At 37.1% G+C, this 27359-nt stretch overlaps 1 protein-coding gene across 1 annotated transcript in view; it reads left to right on the top strand.

The window, feature by feature from the left end:
- The window catches only part of LOC124781787, a 241900-nt gene that overhangs the window by 158858 nt on the left and 55683 nt on the right, over positions 1 to 27359 (top strand). Inside the window, 1 exon segment of the mRNA XM_047253889.1 lies at positions 12822 to 12875. Coding sequence (XP_047109845.1) covers positions 12822 to 12875 — 54 coding nt within the window.

Raw genomic sequence — 27359 nt, 5'->3', positions numbered from 1 at the left:
GCCATCAAGTTTTTTGTTAAACTTGAATCCATGAGTGTGACTTTCTAAAAGCTGGAACAGGCGTACAGGGAACATTCCTTATCAAGAGCACAAATTATTTTTGGAATGTCGAAAACGCATTGAAGATGAACCTCGCTCAGGGTAAGCTTCATCTTCAAAAACTGATGTTTACACCAAACTTGTGCTCGCTCTTGTGAGATGAGACAGACATTTAACAATAAGGATGTTGGCTGACCTGTTAAACACTTTCATCATATATTAAGTTTAAACCAAAGTTTTGCACATGCAAAAGGTGCCAAAATTGTGCCAAAAAACGTCACAACTGAGCAGAAGGATGTCAAAGAAATGTGAATGTTGATCTTCTCGAGAGGATGACCACAAATGGTTCAGTCGTGTGATCACAGGTGATGAACCCTGGATTTTTGAGTGTGATGCTGAAACAAAGTGGCAAAGTGAGGACTGGCACACTGAGACATCTAAACTGAAACTGAAACCGCCGTCTGCTTCACGTCTGCTGTGCAGCGAGCTACCTTAATTTAAGTATTAACTGTATTTTTCTTACTTGTCATTTCTTCTTCAGTGTGTTTTTGCTTTTAGGAAGCTTTAATTGTCGGGTGCTATTAATAGTGTTCCATAGATTTCGTGTTTGTTTTAAATACAGTCAGAGAGAGTCCCTTTAGTCAACTATAGTGCCAGTAGTGCTAGTGTTTGTTTTCAATACAGTCCAGAGACAGGTAGTGCTATTTTCGTTGTTTTCTACAAGAAGTGGCTAGCAACCACAGTTTAGTCAATAAACAGCCGCCTTTAGTGAATTAGCAGTCTGGTTAAAAGTTGATTAACTCTCTTCAGTAAATTGATTCCTTAGGATGGATAGGATGTGTGACTGCTGCGTACGGATGCAGGAGGAGCTGGCCACTGTTCGTGAACAGCTGAACGTGTCGATGGCCGCGGTCAGCCGTCTTTGTGCTGCTGCCTCGGAGTGTAGCGGCAGTGGGAAGTCTGGTGCGTCGCTTGGTACACCCCAGGTGTTACATGCTTCACCCACTGTCCCTGCTGTCGAGACATCTTCGCGGGTACCGGGCGCGGTTGGGCCACCCTCTCCCCAAGGGGAGTGGCGGGTTCGGCGGCGTTCGCGGCGCACGAGGCGGAGGGTCAATGTGGAGGCTGGCCGTGTGGCATCGCCCGCTCTGCCTGTGAGTGGACATGTGGCCACTCCTTCAGCAAGGTCCGAGCAGGCACACGGGGGGAGGGGTTTATTAGTTACTGGGAGCTCCAACGTTAGGAGGGTGATGGAGCCCCTTAGAGAAACAGCGGAAAGGTCGGGGAAGAAGGCCAGTGTTCACTCTGTCTGCTTGCCGGGGGGTCTCATCCGAGATGTGCAAATTGTTGCTCATGTCAGCACCAATGACTCCTGCCGTCTGGGTTCAGAGGTCATCCTCAGTTCGACCAGGCGGTTGGCGGAATTGGTGAAGGCGGAAAGCCTCGCTTGCGGGGTGGAATCAGAGCTAACTATTTGTAGTATCGTTCCCAGAACCGATCGCGGTCCTCTGGTTTGGAGCCGAGTGGAAGGCTTAAACCAGAGGCTCAGACGATTCTGCGGAGATCTGGGGTGCAAATTTCTCGACCTCCGCTATCGGGTGGAGAAATGTAGGCCCCCCCTGAATAGGTCAGGCGTGCACTACATGCCGGAAGCGGCTACAAGGGTAGCGGAGTACGTGTGGGGTGCACATGGGGGTTTTGTAGGTTAGAGAATTCCCCCCCTAGGCCCGAAAGACGCCTCCTGAGACGCGGCAAGGTAGGAGTAGGCAAAATGCAACAGGGTATAACAATATTAATGTGCTAATAGTAAACTGCAGGAGCGTCTATAGAAAGGTCCCAGAACTGCTCTCATTAATAAACGGTGACAACGCCCAAGGAGTACTAGGGACAGAAAGTTGGCTGAAACCGGACGTAAACAGTAATGAAATCCTAAACTCAGATTGGAATGTATACCGCAGAGACAGGCTGGACAGTGAAGGGGGAGGCGTGTTTATAGCGATAAGAAGTGCAATAGTATCGAAGGAAATTGACGGAGATCCTAAATGTGAAATGGTTTGTTTGAAGGTCACGGTTAAAGCAGGCTCAGACATGTTAATTGGATGTCTCTATAGGCCCCCTGGCTCAGCAGCTGTTGTGGCTGAGCACCTGAAGGATAATTTGGAAAATATTTCGAGTAGATTTCCCCACCATGTTACAGTTCTGGGTGGAGGTTTTAATTTGCCGGGTATAGACTAGGAGACTCAAATGTTCATAACGGGTGGCAGGGACAAAGAATCCAGTGAAATTTTTTTGAGTGCTTTATCTGAAAACTACCTTGAGCAGTTAAACAGAGAACCGACTCGTGGCGATAACATATTAGACCTTCTGGTGACAAACAGACCCGAACTATTTGAAACAGTTAACTCAGAACAGGGAATCAGCGATCATAAAAAGGTTACTGCATCGATGATTTCAGCCGTAAATAGAAATATTAAGAAAGGTAGAAAGATTTTTCTGTTTAGCAAAAGTGACAAAAAGCAGATTACAGAGTAGCTGACGGCTCAACACAAAAGTTTTGTCTCAAGTACAGATAGTGTTGAGGATCAGTGGACAAAGTTCAAAACCATCGTACATTATGTGTTAGATGAGTATGTGCCAAGCAAGATCGTAAGAGATGGAAAAGAGCCACCGTGGTACAACAACCGAGTCAGAAAACTGCTGCGGAAGCAAAGGGAACTTCACAGCAAACATAAACCCAAAGCCTTGCAGACAAACAAAAATTACGCGAAGCGAAATGTAGTGTGAGGAGGGCTATGCGAGAGGCGTTCAATGAATTCGAAAGTAAAATTCTATGTACTGACTTGGCAGAAAATCCTAAGATATTTTGGTCTTCTGTCAAAGCGGTTGGTGGAACAAAACAAAATGTCCAGACACTCTGTGACCAAAATGGTACTGAAACAGAGGATGACAGACTAAAGGCCGAAATACTAAATGTCTTTTTCCAAAGTTGTTTCACAGAGGAAGACTGCACTGTAGTTCCTTCTCTAGATTGTCGCACAGATGACAAAATGGTAGATATCAAAATAGATGACAGAGGGATAGAGAAACAATTAAAATCGCTCAAAAGAGGAAAGGCCGCTGGATCTGATGGGATACCAGTTCGATTTTACACAGAGTACGCGAAGGAACTTGCCCCCTTTCTTGCAGCGGTGTACCATAGGTCTCTAGAAGAGCGTAGCGTTCCAAAGGATTGGAAAAGGGCACAGGTCATCCCCGTTTTCAAGAAGGGACGTCGAACAGATGTGCAGAACTATAGACCTATATCTCTAACGTCGATCAGTTGTAGAATTTTGGAACACGTATTATATTCGAGTATAATGACTTTTCTGGAGACTAGAAATCTACTCTGTAGGAATCAGCATGGGTTTCGAAAAAGACGGTCATGTGAAACCCAGCTCGCACTATTCGTCCACGAGACTCAGAGGGTCATAGACACGGGTTCACAGGTAGATGCCGTGTTTCTTGACTTCTGCAAGGTGTTCGATACAGTTCCCCACAGTCGTTTAATGAACAAAGTAAGAGCATATGGACTATCAGACCAATTGTGTGATTGGATTGAGGAGTTCCTAGATAACAGAACGCAGCATGTCATTCTCAATGGAGAGAAGTCTTCCGAAGTAAGAGTGATTTCAGGTGTGCCACAGGGGAGTGTCATAGGACCGTTGCTATTCACAATATACATAAATGACCTGGTGGATGACATCGGAAGTTCACTGAGGCTTTTTGCAGATGATGCTGTGGTGTATAGAGAGGTTGTAACAATGGAAAATTGTACTGAAATGCAGGAGGATCTGCAGCGAGTTGACGCATGTGCAGGGAATGGCAATTGAGTCTCAATGTAGACAAGTGTAATGTACTGCGAATACATAGAAAGATAGATCCCTTATCATTTAGCTACAAAATAGCAGGTCAGCAACAGGAAGCAGTTAATTCCATAAATTATCTGGGAGTACCTATTAGGAGTGATTTAAAATGGAATGATTGTATAAAGTTGATTGTTGGTAAAGCAGATGCCAGACTGAGATTCATTGGAAGAATCCTAAGGAAATGCAATCCGAAAACAAAGGAAGTAGGTTACAGTACGCTTGTTCGCCCACTGCTTGAATACTGCTCAGCAGTGTGGGATCCGTACCAGATAGGGTTGATAGAAGAGATAGAGAAGATCCAACGGAGAGCAGCGCGCTTCGTTACAGGATCATTTAGTAATCGCAAAAGCGTTACGGAGATGATAGATAAACTCCAGTGGAAGACTCTGCAGGAGAGACACTCAGTAGCTCGGTACGGGCTTTTGTTAAAGTTTCGAGAACATACCTTCACCGAAGAGTCAAGCAGTATATTGATTGCTCCCTCCTACCTATATCTCGTGAAGAGACCATGAGGATAAAATCAGAGAGATTAGAGCCCACACAGAGGCATACCGACAATCCTTCTTTCCACGAACAATACGAGACTGGAATAGAAGGGAGAACCGATAGAGGTACTCAAGGTACCCTCTGCCACACACCGTCAGGTGGCTTGCGGAGTATAGATGTAGATGTAGATCAAAGATTGAAACATGTGGATTTGCTGTTTTGATAGCAGGGGCATTGTACATGAAGAATTTGTTCCTCCAAAACATGTTGTCAACCAAGTGTTTTACAAAGATGTCCCTGAAAGGCTTATGAAAAGGGTGAATTGAGTGAGACCAGACATATCAGATAAGTGGATGCTGCATCATGACAATGCCCAAACTACACAGCTACTTCTATCAAGGAATTTTTGACCTCAAAAGGCATTCCTGTTGTTCCACAGCCCTGCTATTCACCTGATCTGGGTACTTGTGGCTTTTTTTTTTTTCTGGAGAACATTAAAAAAATGTGACTGAAATGCAAAGCCCCTGCTAGTTGAAGCCTATCAGTGCTGCTACAAAGACAGGGAACAAGGACTGTGCTGGTATATAGCTGCCAAATGGGACAGTTTGTTGCTTGAAAGAAATTAAAACTTGGGTAGGAAAAAAATCAGTCTCATTACTTTTCTCAACAAGCTTGTACAAGCTGTCACACAATAGTGTACACATGTGTAAAGCAAAGAATATATTTCTGCCAATGAAGGAAACAACTACAGAGAAAAAGCATATGATAATATAAAACTGTGAAATAAATAACGTGAAGTTAATGACGGTGGAGATGAGAAGTCTGTCAGAAGTGTTACCATAATAAGCTGCATATAAAACGTCGTTTAATAATGTAAAGCTGAACGTAACAAAAAAACATGCTATCGACTTTCTTAGAATGAAATGAAATTTTAAAAAAATCTGCGTACTCGCTTGTTATATTGAAGGAATTAATTCTGGATGCATTTAGACTCGCTAATTTATGATGTCAGTGGCGCAATCCCATCTAGTTTCCCATCATCATGATCATGCAAATCGGTGCCAAAACTCTCGTCACCATCATATGAAATCATTGACTGTTCATTCTCATTTATAATTCCGTCTATGGTCTGTGCTTCGCTGATAAGCTTACGAATGTAGTCTACTTTCTTCCTCCATGAGGTAGCTTCTACAGTAGCAAGATCTCCACCTAATATCCTTTCTATTTTTATTTTAGTTCAAGACTGTTACAGTAAAAGACTTATTATTTCTATCACCCCACACCAATTAAATTGGTTTGAAATGGGGGTGAGGAGGTGACAACTTCATTTACAACATACATAGGCATCACAAGCTTATTTTGCTTCACAAGTAAATATAACAGCGTCTTGGTTAAACTCGTATCCACAGCATTGTTTCTCATCAGCAACCACTGCACCGTATTTTCTTTGCAGTCTGTAGTTCTTGTGAGTTTGGTCTAATTTCACTGAAAGGTAAAGTGCATTATTCATTACAAACACAATTGTAACACTGAACTGGAGCAACATATTTTTAAACCACTGCAGATATCTTGAGTGGTCCATATTCTCATGGTAGTCAAAGGTTTTCTCCATCGAAAAACTAAAATGCCCTTCATGCACAAAACTGTTTGAAGAACCTGCATGGGCCACAATTATTCCGGTTGCTCTTCCCGTTGGCTGATGACTGCTGTGATTCGGAATATCATCTGTCCGTCATTTATCAACTGTTCCTGCAGTATTGACCCAGGATTCATCTAACCATATAATTGAATGGATATCGTTTCTCATACTTTTACGCTAGAAGATAGTACGAGCTGCAACAAAATGAGCTTTTTTTGAGCAACAGTTTTGTCGTTCTAACTTTCCCAAGTGGGCACCCATACTTTTAACACCATTTTAAGTGATCTTTTCCCCAGTCAGAAAAATTCTCATTGTTTTAAAGCAATTAGCAACTTTGCTATTATTTCCTATTTTTTTCCTACTATAATATCTGATGAACTGCATGGTTTGGAATGAATCTAGATATGTAACTGGAAAATACTGCCTTTTCCTTTCTTTCCAGGGATATTTAAAAATACACTGTTTTCTGCACATGTGCCTTGTGCCACGCAGTTTAATTCTTGCAAGTCTGGAGTAGTACCTTGTTCCTTATTACAGTTCTTTCACTGAGCCTTGGAGTTTTTTAGGTACATTGTAAAACTTGACCTCCAGATATTAAAGGATGCCTGTGAACAGAAACATTTTTTTTCTTGCTCATAAAACTTGCACATCCTTTATAGCAATTCTAACTATTTAATGGCGCTCAATGACGTGACTTATTATCACTGGGCGGATGATGTCTTTTTGTGTGACATTTTTTATAAAGAAAAACTGTATCACGGTACAACTACATAGAAGCAGACTGTCCTACACTAACACACGATGTTTACATAGAAGCTGGCTACACGCTAGCTGCGAAACTGGGAACAGCTTATGTTGTTGTGCTGTAATTGGTTCCTCATTTGTTCGTCAACCCCACTGCTAACTTAAGGCATTTCTGAAGGGAACTCAGAGTACCCTGTTTCAGCAGGCCATGTATACTATAAAACTAACCATCAAAACTATCTTTCATCTAACATTACAGAAAAACACTAATAATAATAATAATAATAATAATAATAATAATAATAGCTGATAAGACTAAAAGGCGAGAGAGGAAATAGAAAGCTAATACACAAGAGAAGAAGGAAAGAAAGAATTGGTCATTATTACACAAGTATGTGGAGACAGCAACAAGTACAGTAGTTTTCTGAGTTGTATGTGTGTGTTAGTCTTACTAAATAAGATAAACTGTTATAAAACAAATGGGTCTGTCTTAAGTAACAGTAATGGCTACAGTACTACGTCCAGTTTCCTTTTCACTTCAGATTTCAGAGCTTTGTGGATACGAAAGCTTTTTGATGCTACTGAAGTTTTTCCCATCATCGTCTGTCTGCATGCATGCGTGCATTAAAGCCACCTAGACTCAACAGATACATCTTAGACAAAATTCTCACACACCATGAGGGAAGGGGCCACTGTGCTCAGAGGAAGGAAATCCTTTCTGGTTAGGAGGCTGAACCTCCAATTCAGGGCTGCCAACCAACCAATTCACTTTTTGCCTCTAGAGACCTTTGTATGAGAGCTAGGCAGTCTATTCTCTTTTCTGTATGTTGCTCGGCCAATGGCCTTTCCGCAGTGGTAACACCGGTTCCCTCAGCCCTTGTAAGACAAACTGGGGAGCTGCTTGATTGAGAAGTAGCAGCTCCGGTCTTGGAAGCTGACATACAACCAGGAGAGTGGTGTGCTGACCACATGCCCCTCCATGTCCGTATCCAGTGACGCCTGTGGGCTGAGGATGACACGGCGGCCGGTCGGTACCGTTTGGATGTTCAATGCCTGTTCAGGCGTAATTTAGTTTAAGTATGTTGCTCAGTGTCCCTCTGCTATGTTTGTTCCAGTGTTGGATTTAAGACATACACAGACTCTGTCTTAATTTCTGTGGATAGACAGAAATAACATTTTCTTCACATATGAAGTTCTCTAACAAGTACTACAGCATAATGTCATGAATATATAATACTGTCAAAACTGGGCTTAAGTATGAAACTAATTATGCTGCAGTAAACAACATACTCAAGTAACATGTGATCATTCAATGTCTTCTTGCCCATAATATCTTGGCAACAAAGGAAATGGGGGAAATGAGGGTGTAGAAGAGAAGTTTTAGGGTAGAGTACGTGTGTGTGTGTGTGTGTGTGTGTGTGTGTGTGTGTGTGTGTGTGTGTGTTAGTCTCATTAAATAAGATAAACTGTTATAAAACAAGTGGGTCTGCACAACATGTTATGAAAATCATGATTTTGAGTTCCACCCTGGTAAACTGATTTTGAATTGTGATTCTTTTCGAGTATGTATCTGGGGCATTGACAATTTCTCTTGCGGTACTTTTTTCTTCTTTAGGGCCAGCAGCAAAACATATGTCTGATAGTGACGTGATTATTACAGCAGATGCACCAAGTAACTGTTTATAATCAGCAATCTTTATTCATGACAGACTATTTCATCTTTATTGCCATTTTCAGGTACCTGTGATTACAATATTGGTGAGAACATGTGAATATGAATGTCATTCATATTAAAGTAGCTGTATTGTACTCACATCTAGATTGATGTGATGTCCATATTACATCTTACTGGAATGTCTTACAACTGTCACTGTTTTAATAAAATGGTAAATGATGTCAATATGTTGAAAATAAAATGTTAATTGCGATGTGACAGTTTGTCAGTTCCACTCTTACGGAGCTATAAGTTTAGAAAGATTATGCAGATGAACGGCAACACTAAAACCAAAGTTTTCTTAAGATCTTAAGATCTTAAGTCTTTGGGTGTTGTATATGTTACTTCAGATTTATCCATTTTAGTGTTCTAAAAGTTCAATCAAGTTTTTGAGGTAGTACTTGTGTCTAAATTATGTACGTTCATTTAATATTTGATATTTTCTCATGAACTCGGAGTGCATTTTCGATTGTATCAGCTGTGTGATTTTGATTTTTCAAGTGTAGAAAGAAGCTTGACAGATTATGATTGCTCTCTCTAATGTGTTTTTTTTATATCTCATGTTAAAATCTCTTCCTGTATGATCAGTGTAAAAGCTATTACAGTTGCTACGTGTGATTTTATATATGCCTGGTTTACCGTATTTCGATGTTCAAGTGGTGGCGGAACATAACTTTATTGGAAGGTTTATTTTGTAGAATCTCCAACAGAATTAATGCACTTTTTAAAGCCACGAATATTTAAGTAGTGTTCCAAATCAGTAATGACCACCTATCAATAAAATTACCTTCCGCCACCACTAGAGCATCGAAGTATGATAACTAGGCATACATAAAATCATGTCTGGCAACTGAAACATTAGCCAAACAGAAAAAAATTTTAACATGAGATATAAAGAGAAATTTTGATGCGAAAAGTAAAGTACAGATTCGAGAAAGTGAATATAATCAGTCCAGCTTCTTTCTACACTTGGGAAATCAAAATCACACTGCTGATATGATCGAAAGTGCTCTCCGGATTTTGCACAGAATTCCAAATGGTGTTGCAGTGGACATTCTTGAAGAATTAGAATTCTATACATAAATGAGAAAATACCCACAGGAAATATTAAAATGAACATACAGAATTTAGACACAAGTGCTATCTTGAAAACTTTATTGGACTTTTAGAACATGAAAATTGATAAATCAGAAGTAACATATGCAACAACCAAACAATACTTTAGTTAATAAAATAATATCAATGTTCATTTGTGTGATCTTTGTAAACATGTAGCATCGTAAAGAGTGGAACTGTCAAACTACTGTCACATCATAATTAACATTTTATTTTCAAGTTATTGATATCATTTACCTTCTTATTAAAACAGTGACAGTCATAAGGCAGTGCGCTAATGATGTAATATGGATGTCACATCAGTCTAGACGTGAGTACAATACAGCTACTTTAATATAAATGATATTCACATTCATAAGTGTTCTCACCAAAATTGTGATTGCAGGTACTTGAAAAAAGTGATAAAGCTGAAACAGTTTGTCGTTAATATAGGTTACTTATTATAAGCAACTATTTGGGGCATCTACTGTAATAATCTCTTTCAGTAGTTGAGCTGTTGCCTTACAACCATCTTAGAGGCGAATCAGTGACTGAGTTAAGAGCATTCAGTTGTGCCTGAGAGCATTCAGCTGTGCCTGTTCATAAGCTGGTACATTAAAACTACACAATTCAAAGCTATACTGCAGAGTAAAATGTGGGTGTGTCTCTTGGATAACACAGTCAGCAGAACAGTGCCATCAAAGATAAAACTTATGCAACAAAGACAGAAACCTTGCAAGTGCAGGGTCTAGACTGATACAAGGTAGCTGCAGATCCATGATGGTATTAGTTGGATGGTAAATCATTAAAATTTGTGGAAGGCATCAGAATCTCTGACAGTGAAAGTTCCTTTGAGAATGAAGACCCGAATTAAGATGTCTCCATAAATTATTGCGATGGAAGCCTTCGTCTTGCTTGAGATCGCAGTATCTTAACTCTGTCGTAGTCCCTGGAATTGCTAGTGGAAATATAGTGTTCAGTAATCACAGTAGTTTGATGTGGGTCTCCACCCTCTTCATTTCTGCATCCATTTGAACATTCTTAATGAATTCGAAGTCTTCGTTGTGTGCATCCAAGTGTTCTGCCGAGTTATTCTTCCCATTTTTTGCTCAGTATTTCAATGACAGACCCAGCTTTCTAGTTGAGAACTGCGAGTTTTGCTGTTATGTGTACACACTGCCACTTCATGTACACATATTGTGTAGAAAGTGGAAACTACTACTCTGCAGAACACCCGGAAGCACTTTATTAATCAATCAACGCCAAGAAAACCTGAGAGTTCGCATTAATTCAAGCCTTCATTTAACCACTCTGGCTCTAGAAAGGTTTTTTTTTTCTAAAACAATGATTGGTTTCACATCAATGTGGTATAAATTGTATCTACAACATTATTTTACGCTGCCATAAAGCATCTCCCTGTTGTTCATGCCACTGATAAATTAAAATCTACTAGAAGCATTTGTTGAATTGATAAAAATAGGGTTTTAATTTTATCAGTGACACGAAGGATGGGGAGAAGCTTCATGTCAGCATAAAATAATATTGTAGACATAATTTATATTACCTGAAGTTGCAACTAAATTGGTGTGAAACCGGTCATGGTTTCAATAAAAAACACTCTACAGCCAGAGCAATGTGTTCTTCCTTCTTACAAAAATGTGGACATTTGGCTGAGTTTGCCTGCAAATCAAAATACTCATAATATGTACAGAATTAAACTCTTGGTTTACCTCTATAATTTTTTATCGCCCACACTTCCGACCATTACCAGATTAACTATTTCTCTATGCCTCGGAGTGTATACTTTCAGCCTAGCCTTCTTTTTGGGCAAATTGTGCCATAAAATTCTTTTCTACCCAATTTGATTAAGTAGCTTTCCATTAGTTATCTGATCTAGCCATCTAATTTGAATCATTCTTCTACAGTACACATTTCAAAAGCCTCTGCATTGTTTATCATCCAATTTTCACTTCTGTAGAAAGCTACACTCAACACACACAGTTGTAGAGATGATTTCCTAACAGTTAAATTTATATAGCTTTACGAAAGAGATTTTCATGCTATTGCCAGTCTGCATTTTATGTCCTCTTCACTTCTGCCACTCTCATTTTCAGCCAAAGTAGCAAAACTCATCACTCATATTAATGTCTCATTTCTTAATCCAGAGAGATGGAAAAAGGAATGCATTTTGGGAGGCAATAGTTAGCACATTGTGAGGTAGATATGTAACTGTGTGAGTTATTATGCAGTGACACTTCATGTTGGTGACTCTACTGCGCTGCAAGGGATACAGACGTCTGTGAAACTTTATTAAGTAAGGCCGGGTGCTCTACCAACATGCTGCACGGAGGACAAACATTATAGCACTACTGATCTCTGGATAACACTCATTGGTACGATTGTGTAGTAGTGAATTGCCCTTAATGGTTTTTGGAACAAACTAAGCAACCACCTGAAATAAGATTGACAGGAATGGTGCTGACGTACATACATTAGAAGACATGTCAAATTTAGTTGTGTTTTCTAACAAGCGTGTAAAGCCCTCTCCATTGCATTCAGGTTAACTGTCAGTAAATATTATTCACGCATTCTTTGAAGGAACATACCTGGTGTCCAGACTGACTCGAAGGTGCTCAACCAGCACACTGACAGTTTTCCTGCATTGCCATCGTAGCCTGTCACATTTGGTAGACAGCACCAGGTTTAGCATATCATCTGAATTTACACCCAAAATATGACATGAACAGCTATATTAATGAGACAGACACAAAACGAAACGTGGCAGTGCAAACATAGTACAGAGTGGCAATAACAAGTCAGCATGTATTGTGTTGTGTGCTTGACTACAGTTCTTGGCGACCCAAAACATGTGAATGCCGGTCCAGAATTGTTTGTCATCTTGTGACTTGTCGATTCTGTTACTACTGTCAGCTATCTCGCCAAGTGTCTCCCTGGAGAGGGCGATTAATAGTTGCCGTCCCTTCCCTCCATATCTATCAGACTGAGTTGACTTCTGTGTTTCACGTTCATTTTTATTTAGATTAAAATGAATAAAGATTGATAGTAAAACCTACTGCTCTAAAGCCCTCAATGTGTGACCAGTTTGCATTTAATTATTGTAATTTTTAATTATTGTAGAATGTACTAAACAAATTTTTGTAGCTACTGTGTTGAGAGTTGTCCCAATTTTATTTTTTAGCTGGGAAGCACACTGGTAAAGAGAAGAATCCCTTCAAGAAAACACCATCTGGAGGTAATTTATGATTTCATTGTATAAAGGTATAGGGGTCATATTGCCTATATTAATTGTTTAAGCTAGTCAAGTGGTACAATACCTGGATGCCATTTTATGTAATAAATGGTAATTTTCATGTCATAAAATTGATTTCACATTTCATAGAGCTTACTACTATACTTATTTTATTATGAACTGTGATAGCTGATAGCTCTTATTTACACTTGCAATGGTTTAATCCTGCACAGTTTGTTGGCTGTGTAATTGTTTAGGTACTAATGAAGAGTATATTTTGTAGGAGAAATTTTTGAAGGTTGTATTTTAAATACTTTAACTTTCTTGGAACTGTGATTTGTGTATTCAGCATCACATTTTGTTGCTTTACATTTCGTAAATTTGATGCGCGGTATCCCTGTGACACGGTGTAACGATATTGACAGTGAACTTTAGTCTTTCATTGACACATCTCGTTTAACAGCTGCCGTTTGCAATAGATGACTAACTATATTGTAGCAACTACTAACCTGCGCACTGCAGGTAAAGTGCATGAAAGGTTATGTGTTCTCTTGATAATAATTTATCGGTGACTGAAGAACTATGTTGCAACTAGGCACAGACATACTCTCTCAGTATATTCTACTTAAGTGCTACATTTGTATAAAGGTTTTGTTATTTTTCATTGTTTTGTAAAAATTAGTGTGCTCAGAATTTTTTTCATTTCATATGGGTTTTGGAGTGAGTTCTGTGACTTGCCATTGCTCTGCCACTGTTGTGATAGGCCTATTTCAAAGGTTCCTCTTTGTAGTATTTGTACCATATTTTTACTTGTGCTGACATATTCAGTGGGAGTTTCACAAGTTGCCATTGAGCAGTAACTTTATCTTATATGCTACAGTTACTGATGAGATCAAAGTGATGTGTGTACATTATTTGGTGGACTGTAAGCCTTGTATGAGGATTATTTGACTTGTATCTACTTACAAGCCTTGTGCATGACAATGAAAATAATGATAATAAAATTAAATCTTTTCTATTTGTATCACTGGTCTGGATGATTTGTTCCTATGGTATATTGTGAGTCAGTGCTTCCATACATACATTTGTATTTTTTTAATATCTTGGTTATATAGCACAGCAGTCTAAATTTGTTGTCACATGGTCTCTGTCACATGAAAGAAATTGTTTAAGTAACAACAGCTGTTGTAAAAGTAAATACAATAAGCACTGCATATAATGACGACTGTAAGTGATGCAGTTGGTATTAAAGCAGTGGGTAGCTTATGATGAGAGCCATGTTTTATTCTTAAATTACTTTATGAGGATAGGTTGTTATGTGACCTGCATACCTGATGAATACAACACGTTTACCCAATTCACAAATGCTCTGATAAAAAGTGTGAATGATGTGCTGAATAATTGAAAATACTGATGTTAGTGGTTTAGAAATGGTTTTAGGGGTGTTACCTTAAACCCACTTTGCTGATGCAGAAGTTACTATGTTTGGGTTTGGTCAACCATCTGTATTAACAGTTACCATTTACATTTTTAGCACTAAAGCTGTGTAGTTAATCATATATTTGTGATTCAAATGCCACCATACCAAGTACTACACCTTTAGTAAGTACACGCCATTTCACTCCTGACTGCCACATATGTAGGTAGATTGTTTATCAAGTTTCATATTTCAATAGAAAGCAAGAAAAAAATAAGGAGATTACATTAAAGCTGCATGTGATGTGCTAAGTAAGTTAGCAGCTAATACTACTAGTCCATTAAGCTTTCAAAAATTAAAATGTTCTTCCTGTGTAAATCTTGATTATTTTGACCTTTTCTCAATTGCGAGAAAGTTACGGTTTTTTTTTCCACTGTGATTAATTCTATAATTTTTTGTATTTTGTGTGTTTGTAAATTAGATGTAGCTAATTTCTAGTGAAATATTTGTCAAAGTGTTTTTTTTTTTTTTCCTTCTCGTATCTTTGCCAATACTGATGCTTTGGAGGTGTCACAAAAATGTATTTTGTCCTCCATCACTTCATTAAAATTTCAGGTTCTCTCTGCATTCCCTCTTAAGAAACAAAACTACTTAATATGTGCAGTAAACATTAGCTCTATTCATATTTGTGCCACATCTTAAATTGAGGAAGATTCAGCAGTGACAATACATTATATTATATACTAAAAGTAATAAGATTATTGCTACTGTCACAGAAATTTTGTTTTGTGGAACTGTAGAATTTCTCTTAAATTGCATCAGTGGGTCTCTGATTTTTCAATGGGAAAGGACCAAACAGGGAGAAAGTGCTCAAGAAATCAATCCTTTGGAATTGGTATGTGAGTTAAAAACTTTGATAAGTGCTGCAAACAGGCAAATAAGAGAAATCTGAATGGTTAGTTTGTAAGTGACCCTCCAGATATTTGTTCTTGAAATATAAAGTGTTTGCATTTAGAGTTTGTGTATTACATATCCAACATTGTCTGGTAGTAAATGGCAAAAAACAGTATGACAATAATATGGAAAGGATAGATCCCACATAGACGAGACTTTGAGTTTTAGACAGGCACAGTGAAGAAAATGGCAAAAATATTAAGTTTTTGGACAAAGTCCTTCTTCCAAAATAGAAAATGCACAGCATTTTTTTTTACTTTTCATGTACACAGAAGCACATCTCAGACATACATGGCCACTGCCTCCAGCTCGTGATTCAGGTTTCAGTGCCCACAGACAGTGGCTGTGTGTGTGTGTGTGTGTGTGTGTGTGTGTGTGTGAGAGAGAGAGAGAGAGAGAGAGAGAGAGAGAGAGAGAGAGAGTAAATGAAAATAATGTGTGTGTGTTTTATATTTTGGAAGGAGGTCTTTGTCCATAAGTTTGATATTTTAGCAGTCTTTTTCATTGTGCTAGTATGTGACGCAGTGCTGCCTCCGTGTGATGAGTAGCAATCTGTCCTTCCCATACTGTTATTTCATCCAGGACTTACTACTATTTAAAAAAATGACAGATTTTCTTGTCAGTAAGGAAGTAATTCTTAGATTATGAAACCTGAACACTGTAAAATAAAAAAAAGTGGAGCTATACTACCCAAATCTGCTTATGTATGTTATCATTGGGACTTTTGATAAAAGCTGTTTAATAATATACTCTTGTACCTGTTACTTAAAATTTGTTTTTCATGTGTGCCATTGAAGTTTCTAAAAGGTTCTTTATTATTGAAGATAAGTAAATTCAACGAAGTCAGTAAGTCGCAAATGCTTTTGCGTAACTCTGCTAGGGGGTATCAATTGCCGTTTGTGAAGGGAAACACACACACATCCCAGTCTGTTACTTAGTGAATTTCCACATCATATCTTGCCACGTTTTTCCCATTGTTGTGAGCTTGGTTTTTTGTAGTAGTATTATTTTGTTTTCTACTCCATATCATAATGCATTTTTAGAAAGAAGAAAGTGATTGTGCGTAATGTGCACTCCTGCAGCCGTTGACATTACTAACTGACCATGTTTGGGAAATTTTGACTAACTTACAAGAATTAAAAAAAAGAAATCAGTTCATTAGGCTCTTTAAATTGTTATTTTTCTCTTGTGTTTACTCCCCAGTCTTTTCTGTTGGTGAGTATGTCTTTGCTCTTTTTTTTACCTAGATCTTCCTTTTTTTTGTATCAAGACATTGTTTATCACTCTTTTTTTATCTGCCCGACCCAAATTCTTCCACATTGTCAGGGCAGAATCAGTAAGAATATGTGAGAATTTACTTAAAACTGAACACTGTCTGTTATATCATTAAACATCTTACGTAATGAAATTTGACTAGGAATAAACGCAGTAATGTTTGAAACATAATTTGTGTGTCAAGTTTGCGGGTAAAAGCATTGATGCTGCTGACATCAGTGCATTGAGTATAGTTTTAATTATATTACTTTTATAGCAGAAAAACTGTTTTTCAGTCTAAAATAGAAATGTTGTGAATCAGTATGGCTGATTTTGTATTAAGCTGATTTTGGGGGTAATTTTTGTAGTAATTTATCTTTTATTTAATTCTGATACCTGTAGATTTATGTTTGTTGCTGACAACAGATACACACATTGTGCTGTATAAGGCAAGAGGGTTCCAATAAGTGCATATATTTATTTTTGTAATTATTATGGCTTCCTTTTGTCATAGTGCAAGTAATACACTGATGCATAGTTATTAAATTTGTGATAATTTAATTATTAAATTTGTGATAATTGACCAACATAAAATATGAATTGTAATGTTTCACCTGTACATATGAAGCTGACAGCAGCCTGTGTAACATTTAGTAATGTTTAAGGGCATGACAGGTCTGTTACTACCAGGCAGAGTATTTCTGCACTTCATGGGTGATTGATAAAGGTCATTCTTCGGCATATGATCTTGCTACTTTATAATTTTGTTTTCAGTGCTTCTTATTTTCAAAAAATTGATTCTTATATTAATTGTAAATTTCAGTTCTAATGTAGTAAATAATTTGACCTGCTATTTTATTATGTTGGACGCGTTTGTTTTAGAAATGTGAGGAGCACTGGTATCATGACAGTATAGTTCATTTCACAGCTGAATTTCAGCATTTATTTACTAATAAATACAGCTCATTTCGTATTGTGGTAGTAATGATAGATTGCCTGCAGCCTGTAAAGTTTGCAGATTATGTTCTGATTTTGGCAACAACTGAGAAAAATATAACTTCTAGAAGGTGCAGAACGTTAGTAAAAGAGTATAATTAATTGTTAAATGAAGTGGAGATGACCGCTCACCATATAATGGAAGCTCTGAATAATAGGTGGGCTCATAAAAAACAGTTAAACTGGATATTTTTTGTGCTCTGAAGAAAAATGTATATTTCTAAGCTGAGATGAGATGGAGTGGCCCAGTTCTTGTTGACATGCCAATCCACTGCTCAATGGCTGTACTATGTGGTAAGTGGTTATCTTGACTCATTTCCATGTTTGTATTACTCTGAAGTTTTTCCAGTATTATTATTTTACTGGAGTATTATTTCTGTTGCTGACACAATGCTAGATATTCATTATTGCCCACACATCTTAGTAAAGAAAATTGTCCATTTGTAGTTGCATATATAGGTGGCTAAAACAGTAACATTGCTGTGTGTAAATAGCTGGAGGTGTCTCAGATACGTCATTTATATTACATTCTTCCAGGGATTAAAATCAAAATTTCTTTTAGTTAAAGGTATGCATGCATTGTGATTTCATTTCACATTGTTACCATTGGAATCCACAAAAAAGGAATTTAATTTTCTCAGGTGACTTATTTGAGACAGTACACATAGTTTTATATATTACATGAAAATGTTCAAATAGAACAAATGTAAATGCATTAAAACACTTTCTCCAAAAGATTAAATTTTCAAAAAGAATTGATGTGATATTGAGCCAGTCTTTTGAATGGTGAAAGTTACTGGCAATGCTCTTGAGTAAAACATAGATTGGGTGGCAGAAAAGTGATCAGTGCCTAGGAGCAGAGAGTAAGGGAGTGTGTGATTGATACGTAGATTTCCTGGTTCTGTATGTCTTTATAATTTTGATATAAACTTATTAAACATTTTTAGAGTTTTTATATTTTGAAGATTTTTTAATGGGTCTTTTTTAGTGATTTTGTAAGGTTGTAGATAGTTTATGAGCTGCTTTCCATGTCCTGTATTAGGATGCATAACATTATATCTTTTGCTTCTGAAAGAAATTTTATTGACAGAGTTGTACAACTCACAACCTTTGTGTTATGTTTTGTAATTTATTGCCAGATTTAGTGTTGGATTTACAGTCATGTAAACACAAATTAAATACATTAAATTTTCCAATCTTAATGTATCAGACAAATTAAAGAAATTCATTTGTCATAATTACATGTTCACCAGGTTGTATTCAGAATGAATATTATGTTGTAAAAGACGTAATTTCTAGAACAATTACATATATATGATTATAACATGTGTGTAGTGACAGTATAGTAATTGACAGCTTATGTTTATACAAGAAGCCTTTGGTAGAGAATTTTAGTAATAAATTTAACAGTTGCATTTATTAATGATGCCTTTCTTCTGTTGATTAATATGTATCCAACTACTGAAATTTCAATACATGAATATCCCCAGTGGGATTTTCTTCAAATTCCAACTTGAAATGTAGTGTTGCATATCATCTCAGATAGGTTTTCTGTATTTCCTTGTGATTCATTTATTCCACTGTGAGAAATTTCCATGCGTGTAACAGAATGGTGTGGCACAACAGGAGAAGTTTATGCCTGTTAAGCAATAATGACCAGATTTTTGCCAGTATATGGTACACCACCTCAAAGTACAACAGGCCACAATTTCCATCATACTACCTCTCCCCTTTTTTGTGTTTAGACAGACAGCCTTGGGAGTATTTTGTGATTAATGTCCCCTGCACTGATTATTTTCACTCTCCTGTTAATTTCTCATGGGCAAATGTATTAGCTTGCATCAGCTAACTCAGTGAAGACAGGTTTATTACCTTAATCATGCAAATTATTTTGCAACTTAACTTCACTAATATGAAAAAGGGCACTGAAGTCTTATTAAGTGTTCATTGCAAATAGGATACTGCATGAACACACTATTTTACCTTGGCATAATTGTTCTCTTGTTTACCTGAAACATAGGGCAAAATCCCACTCTCAGAAACTTGTCAATTCTAATGCTGTTTGCAGCAAGTTAGGTCAACAAGAAAACGATTATTTCCTTTTAGTTCTAAATGTGTATTCTTGTAGGCAAATGGTGTGTTTTCTTCTTAAAAAGACTTGCAAATTATTTGTGAACACTTGTTGCATTTATACTGGCTACCCTTAGGAAAACTTGTGAAAGTGCTACCAGGTGTGTTATGTTGATAAATTTGATCATTCATGCCCATTAGGCCAGCTGTATTAGTAATTCAGTGTTGTTTACCAGACATTTTCATTTCCTGTGGTAAATTTTCTCTGCTACATCTACAGACGTGAACAATGGAACTTCTTTGAAAGAATATATGATTGCAGTAATTATTTGTACTAAAAAGGAATGAATAAGAATAGTGTTGCATTGGCTGAAGTATACATTATGGAAGGTTGAATGTTAGGATAATGAACTTGTCTTATTCGTGGATAGTGAATAGCCCAATAAAATAATTTTCTTTCTCTCTCTGTTTTTATATGCACTCAAATGCAAGACAAATGTTAACAAGGTTTGGAAAATGATTATTGTAAAAAGAATGGTGGTAATAACTATCTAAAACATTTTGGCAATAATAAACCCATCTGTGGATTGTTTGGCATTAGGCTCAGCAGTACTGTGTATGTTGCAGTAATAAATTACTATTTGTCATTGTAGTACTACACTTGTGTACTGATATCAGAGACATAAAAATGGGTAAATAGAAGACAATAAAGTGTCATATTAATTTGAAGCTTGTGAATCCTGAGATATCTTGTATGCTATAGACAAAGATCCTTTGATAATGAATACAAATTGTACAAAAGATTCTTATACCTTTTGGATTATAGTATATCCATTTTAAACTTTTTAATGTTAGCTGTTTTGGAGAGTGTGCTATTGTCATTTCCAGTCTTTTGAACCCTTCGTGATTTTATCTCCTGAATTTAATTTAGTAAAAGCAGAAAGTACAAAAACAATTCTTAAGGTACATTATAAGGTTTCAGAATTGAATCAGTTTGAAATGGAAATTCTTTAACCAATTTATTGTAGATAAAGTGTTGAAGGGTAATAGTTGTAGTAGTGGTATATGTATACATGACTGATATATTAGTTGTATGCACAAAATATGTAAAACTTTAGTTTTAGTCCTTTAAGTGTGCCTGGATGCAGTGTTTGTTCTTCATTACCTAAACTGGAACGTCCCTGATCAGACTGTCTGTGCTATATTACCAGCTGTTAACTCTGTTATTTTTCTGTCTGTTTGACTAACATAGTTCCAGTCAAAGATGCTTATCTTTCTCTCTAACTGACATGTAATCTTTCTCTTCATCAGATGTGCTATGTATTAAAGCAATTGCAATAAACGGCAATGCTCTAAAACTAAAATTTGTTTACTTTCTTCAATTACACTAATCTGATTAGGGGTGTTCCAGATAAAGGTGGTGGGATAACATTAATATTTTTAAAAAAATTGTTGTACTAGTATTAGAAAGTTCAGTGTGACAAAGAGGTGAAATTTAAATGTCCACCTTATTTTGAAACAGCCCTAGTCAGAATATGCTCTAAACATTATTGTGACTGGAGAATGCCTATCTTGTTTTTGTCTTTTTTATTTTGGTTTATTGTTTTTTTCCCTATCCATCACTCTGATGCAAGTGTGAAAATTTATAGCAAAATCATTGATAAAATAATGATGCTTCTATTGCTAATTTACTTATGAACTCTTTTTTTTTAAGAGAGACCTGTTGATTTTTCATACTGAATTGCTACATATAATTTCAAAGATGTGAATTCAGTAGTTGTTAGGATGGAAGTAACAAGCTGTATTGTTTGTGATTCATGATCTAATGCAGATTTTGTGGCAGAGGTACACACAAATTGCAGAAAATATGGTCCTTGTAAGCAGTGGGAGATACTGGTATGAAACAAATTCATTTACAATATTTCTTGAGAGAAACAATTGTATAAAGAGAACAAAAGGCTAAAAAAGTGACTAAGATGAACTAGACAACAGAAAGTATAACTGAAAACCGACAGAAATCAATAAAATAGTTTACGACTCCAGAAAAAGAAAAATCAGCATGAAAAGCAAACAAAAGGAAGAGGGAGAGTAAAAATTCATCACAGTGTAGAGGAAGAATTTAGCTGTCAATAAGCACGTAAAATTGTATTCTCTTCCTCCTCCCCCCAAGGGCTGACCCCCACCCCCCACCCCTCTCTCTCTCTCTCTCTCTCTCTTCTCTCTCTCTCTCTCTCTCTCTCTCTCTCTCTCACACACACACACACACACACACACACTCTCTTTGGAAGAATTCATAATGATCAGGTGATGTAATTGGTAGAACCAAGTATTTGGTCTTATACATACTGATGTGTGACAGCTTTATAATTTTCTATGAAACCTGTTAGAACGTCTCTTGATGGTTCATTGTATGTGTACATTAGTGATTGTGATGCTGTTTGCTTGCATTGTTGTTGTTACTGATGATGACCATTGTTTCTCCCTTCTTCAGTTTCTCCTCCATTAGTGGCATTACTTTACATGATCTACTGCATATATTAGGTTGGTGCATAAATTCGTAGCGTTTTCGTTTAGGTTTCCCAGTTGCTATGGGTTTATTTATCAACTGTCGTTTTTTGTTTGTAGTTCATGTGGATGCTGTAAAATGGAGTGCCGTGTGGAGAAATTGGAACATTTCTATCATATTCATCTGTTTTGAGTTCAGTAGAGGGATGACAGCAGCAGAGACAGCCAGAACCAATTGCTCCGTGTGTGGCGATAGCGCCAAATTGGACAGTGTGTGGCAAGGAAATGGTTTCCCCATTAAGGACATTAGTGACTCTACATATTCAAAACTTTAGGATTTGATCAAAATCATTCAAAAGCATTAATCGACAGTGACCCACGTCAGTGTACTAGAGAACTGGCAGATGTGATGAACTGTAATCATTCCACCATCATGCAACATTTTTGTGCCATGGGGAAGAGTCAAAAATCAGGTGTATGGGTATTGCACACTCTAAGGCAAAGTTACAAAAATCAGCAGGTGTCTCTGCTTGCTTGTCTTGAATTAACTTTTGACCAAGACCAACCTTTCCTATCCTGTATCATTATTGATGATGAGAAGTAGTATTTTTATGCTAACATAATGAAAAGAAAGGAATGGTTGAGCCCAGACAAAGTAGCAGCTCCGTGCACAAAGACCTGTGTGCATCCATGAAAGATAATGTTATGCATCTGGTGAAACATTGCTGGTGTAATGTACTATAAATTGCTTCCCTGAGGTGTAACCTTTGCTGATATTTAGTATCAACAACTGAGATGTCGCGCAGATACAGTCCAAGAACAGAGAAAACTGCATGAAGTGAAAGCTACTCCACAATAACACCCACCTGCATTCTGCTAGACTGACAAAAAAACACTGTGGAGGCGTTGGGTTGGGAAGCCATTGTGCACCCACGTTATTCATCAGATTTTCACCTTTTCTGCTCTCTATTGAACAGCCTTCAATGAACTTCCTTTCCAGATGAAAATGCACTCCAGACATGGCTCGATGAGTCCTTCGCCTCAAAACCAAGATTTCTTTAGTTACGGACTTAAAAAAACTACTCCAGCATTGGCAGGCTGTTGTAAATAGTGAAGGAGAATATATTATTGATGACTAAAGCCACTTATGTGTATCTGTTGTGTTTATTGAACTTACCAGAAAATGCTGTGAACTTGTGCATCAACACAATATTTGTTACTCTCTCGTGTTTGTATACCCTGTGTGAAGTGTGCCTGTTTTCCAAGTAATGTGGCTACTGTATTTTCAGATATTCCTTTTCTGTAATTGTCACTGCCTGTCTGAGCACCAACATAAATAAGTCTTTTATGTAATAGGTTTCAGTCACAAATTCCAAACATTTTAATGTTAAATCTACTTCTCTTTTTACTTGGACTTTCTGCTTTATATTCGTATGCTCTTTGGTCAATATAGTGTATTTGTACAGAATCTTTTAAAGAGGTTAAAAGTTTCCTTGAAAACCCTCACAGTTCCCATTTTCAGGCAAGATGTTGTCATAATAGTGCAACAGATTCATCAGCAGAAGATTTGAATCTGTCTAGAGTACAGTGAACCTAATTTTTGTTCCCAACAAAGGATATCAAGGTTCACTTGGTTCAAACCTTTTTGCACTTTCAATAAGAAAATAAGATGCAATAAAAACGTTCATTTCAGATATGTTCATGTTACTCCACTTGATTATTCTGGAGTTTGTCTTCACCTCTTCAGGAATGGGTAATTGATAAAAACAACTATTTGTTTGCTGTCATTGTTCTGGAGGTTTCTGTATTAACAAGAAGTTTAAAGGAACACAGACAGCTATAATCTGAATTGACCTGAGCTCTCAGACCTGGTGTAGATTTATCATATGTATATTTCTTTGATTTTTATTTACAAGTTTCTATTTAATTTGCGATTTGCCTGTTGATTGTTTTTTATTCATCTGAGGACGTTGAACACTGAATGGCTGTAACGTGTGATGTATGCTTTCTTGGTGTTGCAGGCACTGCAGTAGTAATTAGACAATGAGGACTCTGTATCAGCGTGCGTCATAAACTTTTGCATTTCTTCTTTCTCTCAGTAAATACAGAGGATCTTCATTGACACTTACATTATCTTGTCAGAGGTCAGGCCCATTTTACTCATCACAGTTGTTAATAAATTCATAGTGTTAACACATTCGAATAATGGGTGAATGATGTCTTACAGGAAAGCATGAAATTTAAGAATTAACAGAAACTTCAAGATAAAACTGATAATTAAGTGTGTGCTGTATGCCGTTGGCTTAGAGCAAACAATAAAGTATGAAGTAAGTCTGCCGTGGCATTGCAATCAAATGGACCTTGTATACTACCACATCCGAGTCTCAAAATGTCTGCAGCTGTAAACTGCACTATAGGGATGGCAACAAGGACCGCACCGAGAAGTTTGAATCGATTATGTGAGCTTGTTGCAGGCCAATAACACAGCCCCATCAATCACAGTCATTTTATTGAAACTGTGGCTTAGGCAATGAAAAATGTCATAAAAGTTAAGATGCGTGTAAACTAAGTTGACCCTAAGCGTAGTGGCTGATGGAAGTGACTGTAAAGGCATTACCCATCTACAGTTGCTTTCATCAGCCACTGTGCCAAGTGACAGTTTAGTTTGGATAGACAGTATTTGTTTTTATTTATTTAGTTTGTTCTTTTATTGCTGTCATTTAGGAAACTAGTAATTATCAGAAGTGTCCAGTAAGCAGTGTTAATGTGTTTGTGATGAATCTGTAGATTTTTATTTGCAAATAAGACAATTTGTAATTTTGATTACTTAGAATTTTTTGTAAAAGAAGAAGTGTGTGCTGAAGAAGCCTCTTTAAGTTTTCTGGTATTCAAGGTTGACATACAATCTGTAAATACCGTATGTTGGTTGCGGTTAGTGTCTCCCCCACCCTCTTTTACTCATTGTTATGTGAAATAATTTGTGTGGTGTATTTATCTGACACAACTTTGAAATATAGAAAGGTCTTGATCGCACAGTTCTTTATCAAGTGTTCCATGTTTCAAAATTTCATCACCAGGCTGAAGCTTTGGAATTGAGTATACAAGAAAATTAACGGTAGCAGACATGTACATAAGTACGCATCTAAGTATTCCAATACACGGAAATTTCTTTCAGTGTCGTACATACAATAAAATCAAATTTTAGTACTAGGCTCACGGAACTGAACACACAGGCTGAATACAATACAAATATCATCTCATGTAGGCATACTTGACAGTGCCATTGTCTATTTGAATAGAACCGTGTCAAACTGTGTGGCGATTAAGCTATCAAAGAGTTGAATGAAGGTCACTAGGTGGCACTAGCATTAACCGTAGAAGGCAAGCGAGGGAGTAACTTTGCAAACTTCTGTGCATTGCGATTAAGTATATGTCAGAACCTCGTAAAACAACATGAGAAAAATACATTTATACTAATTTTATGGAAGAGAAAATCAAATACTAACAGCATGATATGTGCATCGTTAGGCAACGTCGTGAACAATGTTACAGAGATAGTCTTTAGTCAGTTGTAAGAAAAGAAGACAATTGCAACCAATAATATGGGTAATAAAATATAAGTAGTGAAGGAATAAGTTTACAACCATCATTAAATAAAATCCCCTTTTATTGTATAATAGTTCTTTTTATTTCAGGTTGTTGCCCTAATCTGAGATCACCTGAATGATTCTATTGTGTTATGTATTACATGTTTGTCTATTGTAGTATGAATACGTTTAGTGTTACTTACGTAAAGTTTTATTTAGTGACGATTGTAAACTTATTCCTTCACAACATATATTCTACTATCTATATCGGTTTTATGTTTATATTGTACCACACCAGTTACGGTTGCAATTGTCTTTTTGATTAATGACTAAGGGTTCTCTCTGTAATGCTGTTCGTGACAACACACATTTCATGCTGTTAGTATATGAGTTTCTCTCCCATAAAAGTAGCATAAATGTATTTTTGTCAAGTTGTTTTACTAGGTTCTGACATGTACGAAATCACAGTGCATAAAAGTATGTGAAGTTACTCGTAGACTTGCCATCTGTGGTTAATGCTAGCAGCACCTACTGGCCTTTGTTAACCTCTTTCATTGCTTGATCGACTATCCGAATAGACGATGACACTGTCAAGTATGCCCCCATGAGATGAGATTTGTATTGTATTCAGTCTATGTGCTCAGTTCCTTGAGCTTTATTCCAATACACAGAAATTTCAATTAGTATTATACTTACATTAAAAACAAATTTTAGTATACTTACATGCATACTTGTGTACAGATTTACTATTTTAAATATTGTTGTACACTTCATTCCACAGCTTCTGTTTAATGATGAAATTTTGAAACATGTAATGCTTAATACAGAACTGCGCACTCAAGATATTTCTGTACATCAAAGTTGTGCCAAATCTGAACGGTCACCTGCCTCTACCATGAATATATTTCTCCATCAAGTAATGGTATTTATTTGAGTTTGAAATAGAAACCAGTTCAGCATTAACCAGAAAAGGCATCAGAATAGTTTATAGTAATCCACATGTTGATTTTGATTTATATTGAACTCATTTTCATTATTCTTGGATGTGAGAGCTTGGTGCATTGTGCCATCTTGGCACATTTGTTACTGTGGGACTATCTGAGGCTGTAGTGGTAAAGTATAAAGTAATGGGATAACCACTTCCAGTCTGAGAATTTTGATGACATAGATGCTGAAACATAGCAAAATAATGTAGAAAGACAGAAGAGGTGATGTTGTAGCAAAATCATTCCCACCATCACAAGAGTCCTGTTAAAAATTGAAAACCCCATTGTGTAATGAAATTTCTGTCTGTAAATGCTCACTTTACTTTTCTGTAGCCTTTGGTGGTGGCTCTCTGCCAAAGATTCTGTTATCTTACCAAACTCACCAACTCTTTCTTTTGTGTACACTGACATAGTCTTTGGAAGTATCGGACTGCTCACCGTGTGATATTCTCCAGTCTTGTAGTCCCTAGGCAGAATGCATGACCTTTACTCCATCTCCTGCCTATGGACTACCCAGTCCCACACCTGCTGGTAGTTGGTGTATATTGACAGCAAAGATTTCAGTCAGAAGTTAGGGCGTAAGCTTTCTCAGCTCTGTCTTGTTAGACAGGCTGGTCCAATTGCCGCCTCATTGTTCCCCATGAACACTGTCCAGTACTTGTGTAATTGCAGGTCGGTGGCTAACACTGCTCATTTTTGCTGGATGTGTGCTTGTCAG

Source organism: Schistocerca piceifrons, chromosome 1, assembly GCF_021461385.2.
Source record: "Schistocerca piceifrons isolate TAMUIC-IGC-003096 chromosome 1, iqSchPice1.1, whole genome shotgun sequence".
In the NCBI taxonomy this organism is placed as follows: Eukaryota; Metazoa; Arthropoda; class Insecta; order Orthoptera; family Acrididae; genus Schistocerca; species Schistocerca piceifrons.
The sequence above is the reverse complement of the archived record's forward strand: the minus strand, read 5'-3'. Positions and strand labels throughout refer to the sequence as shown.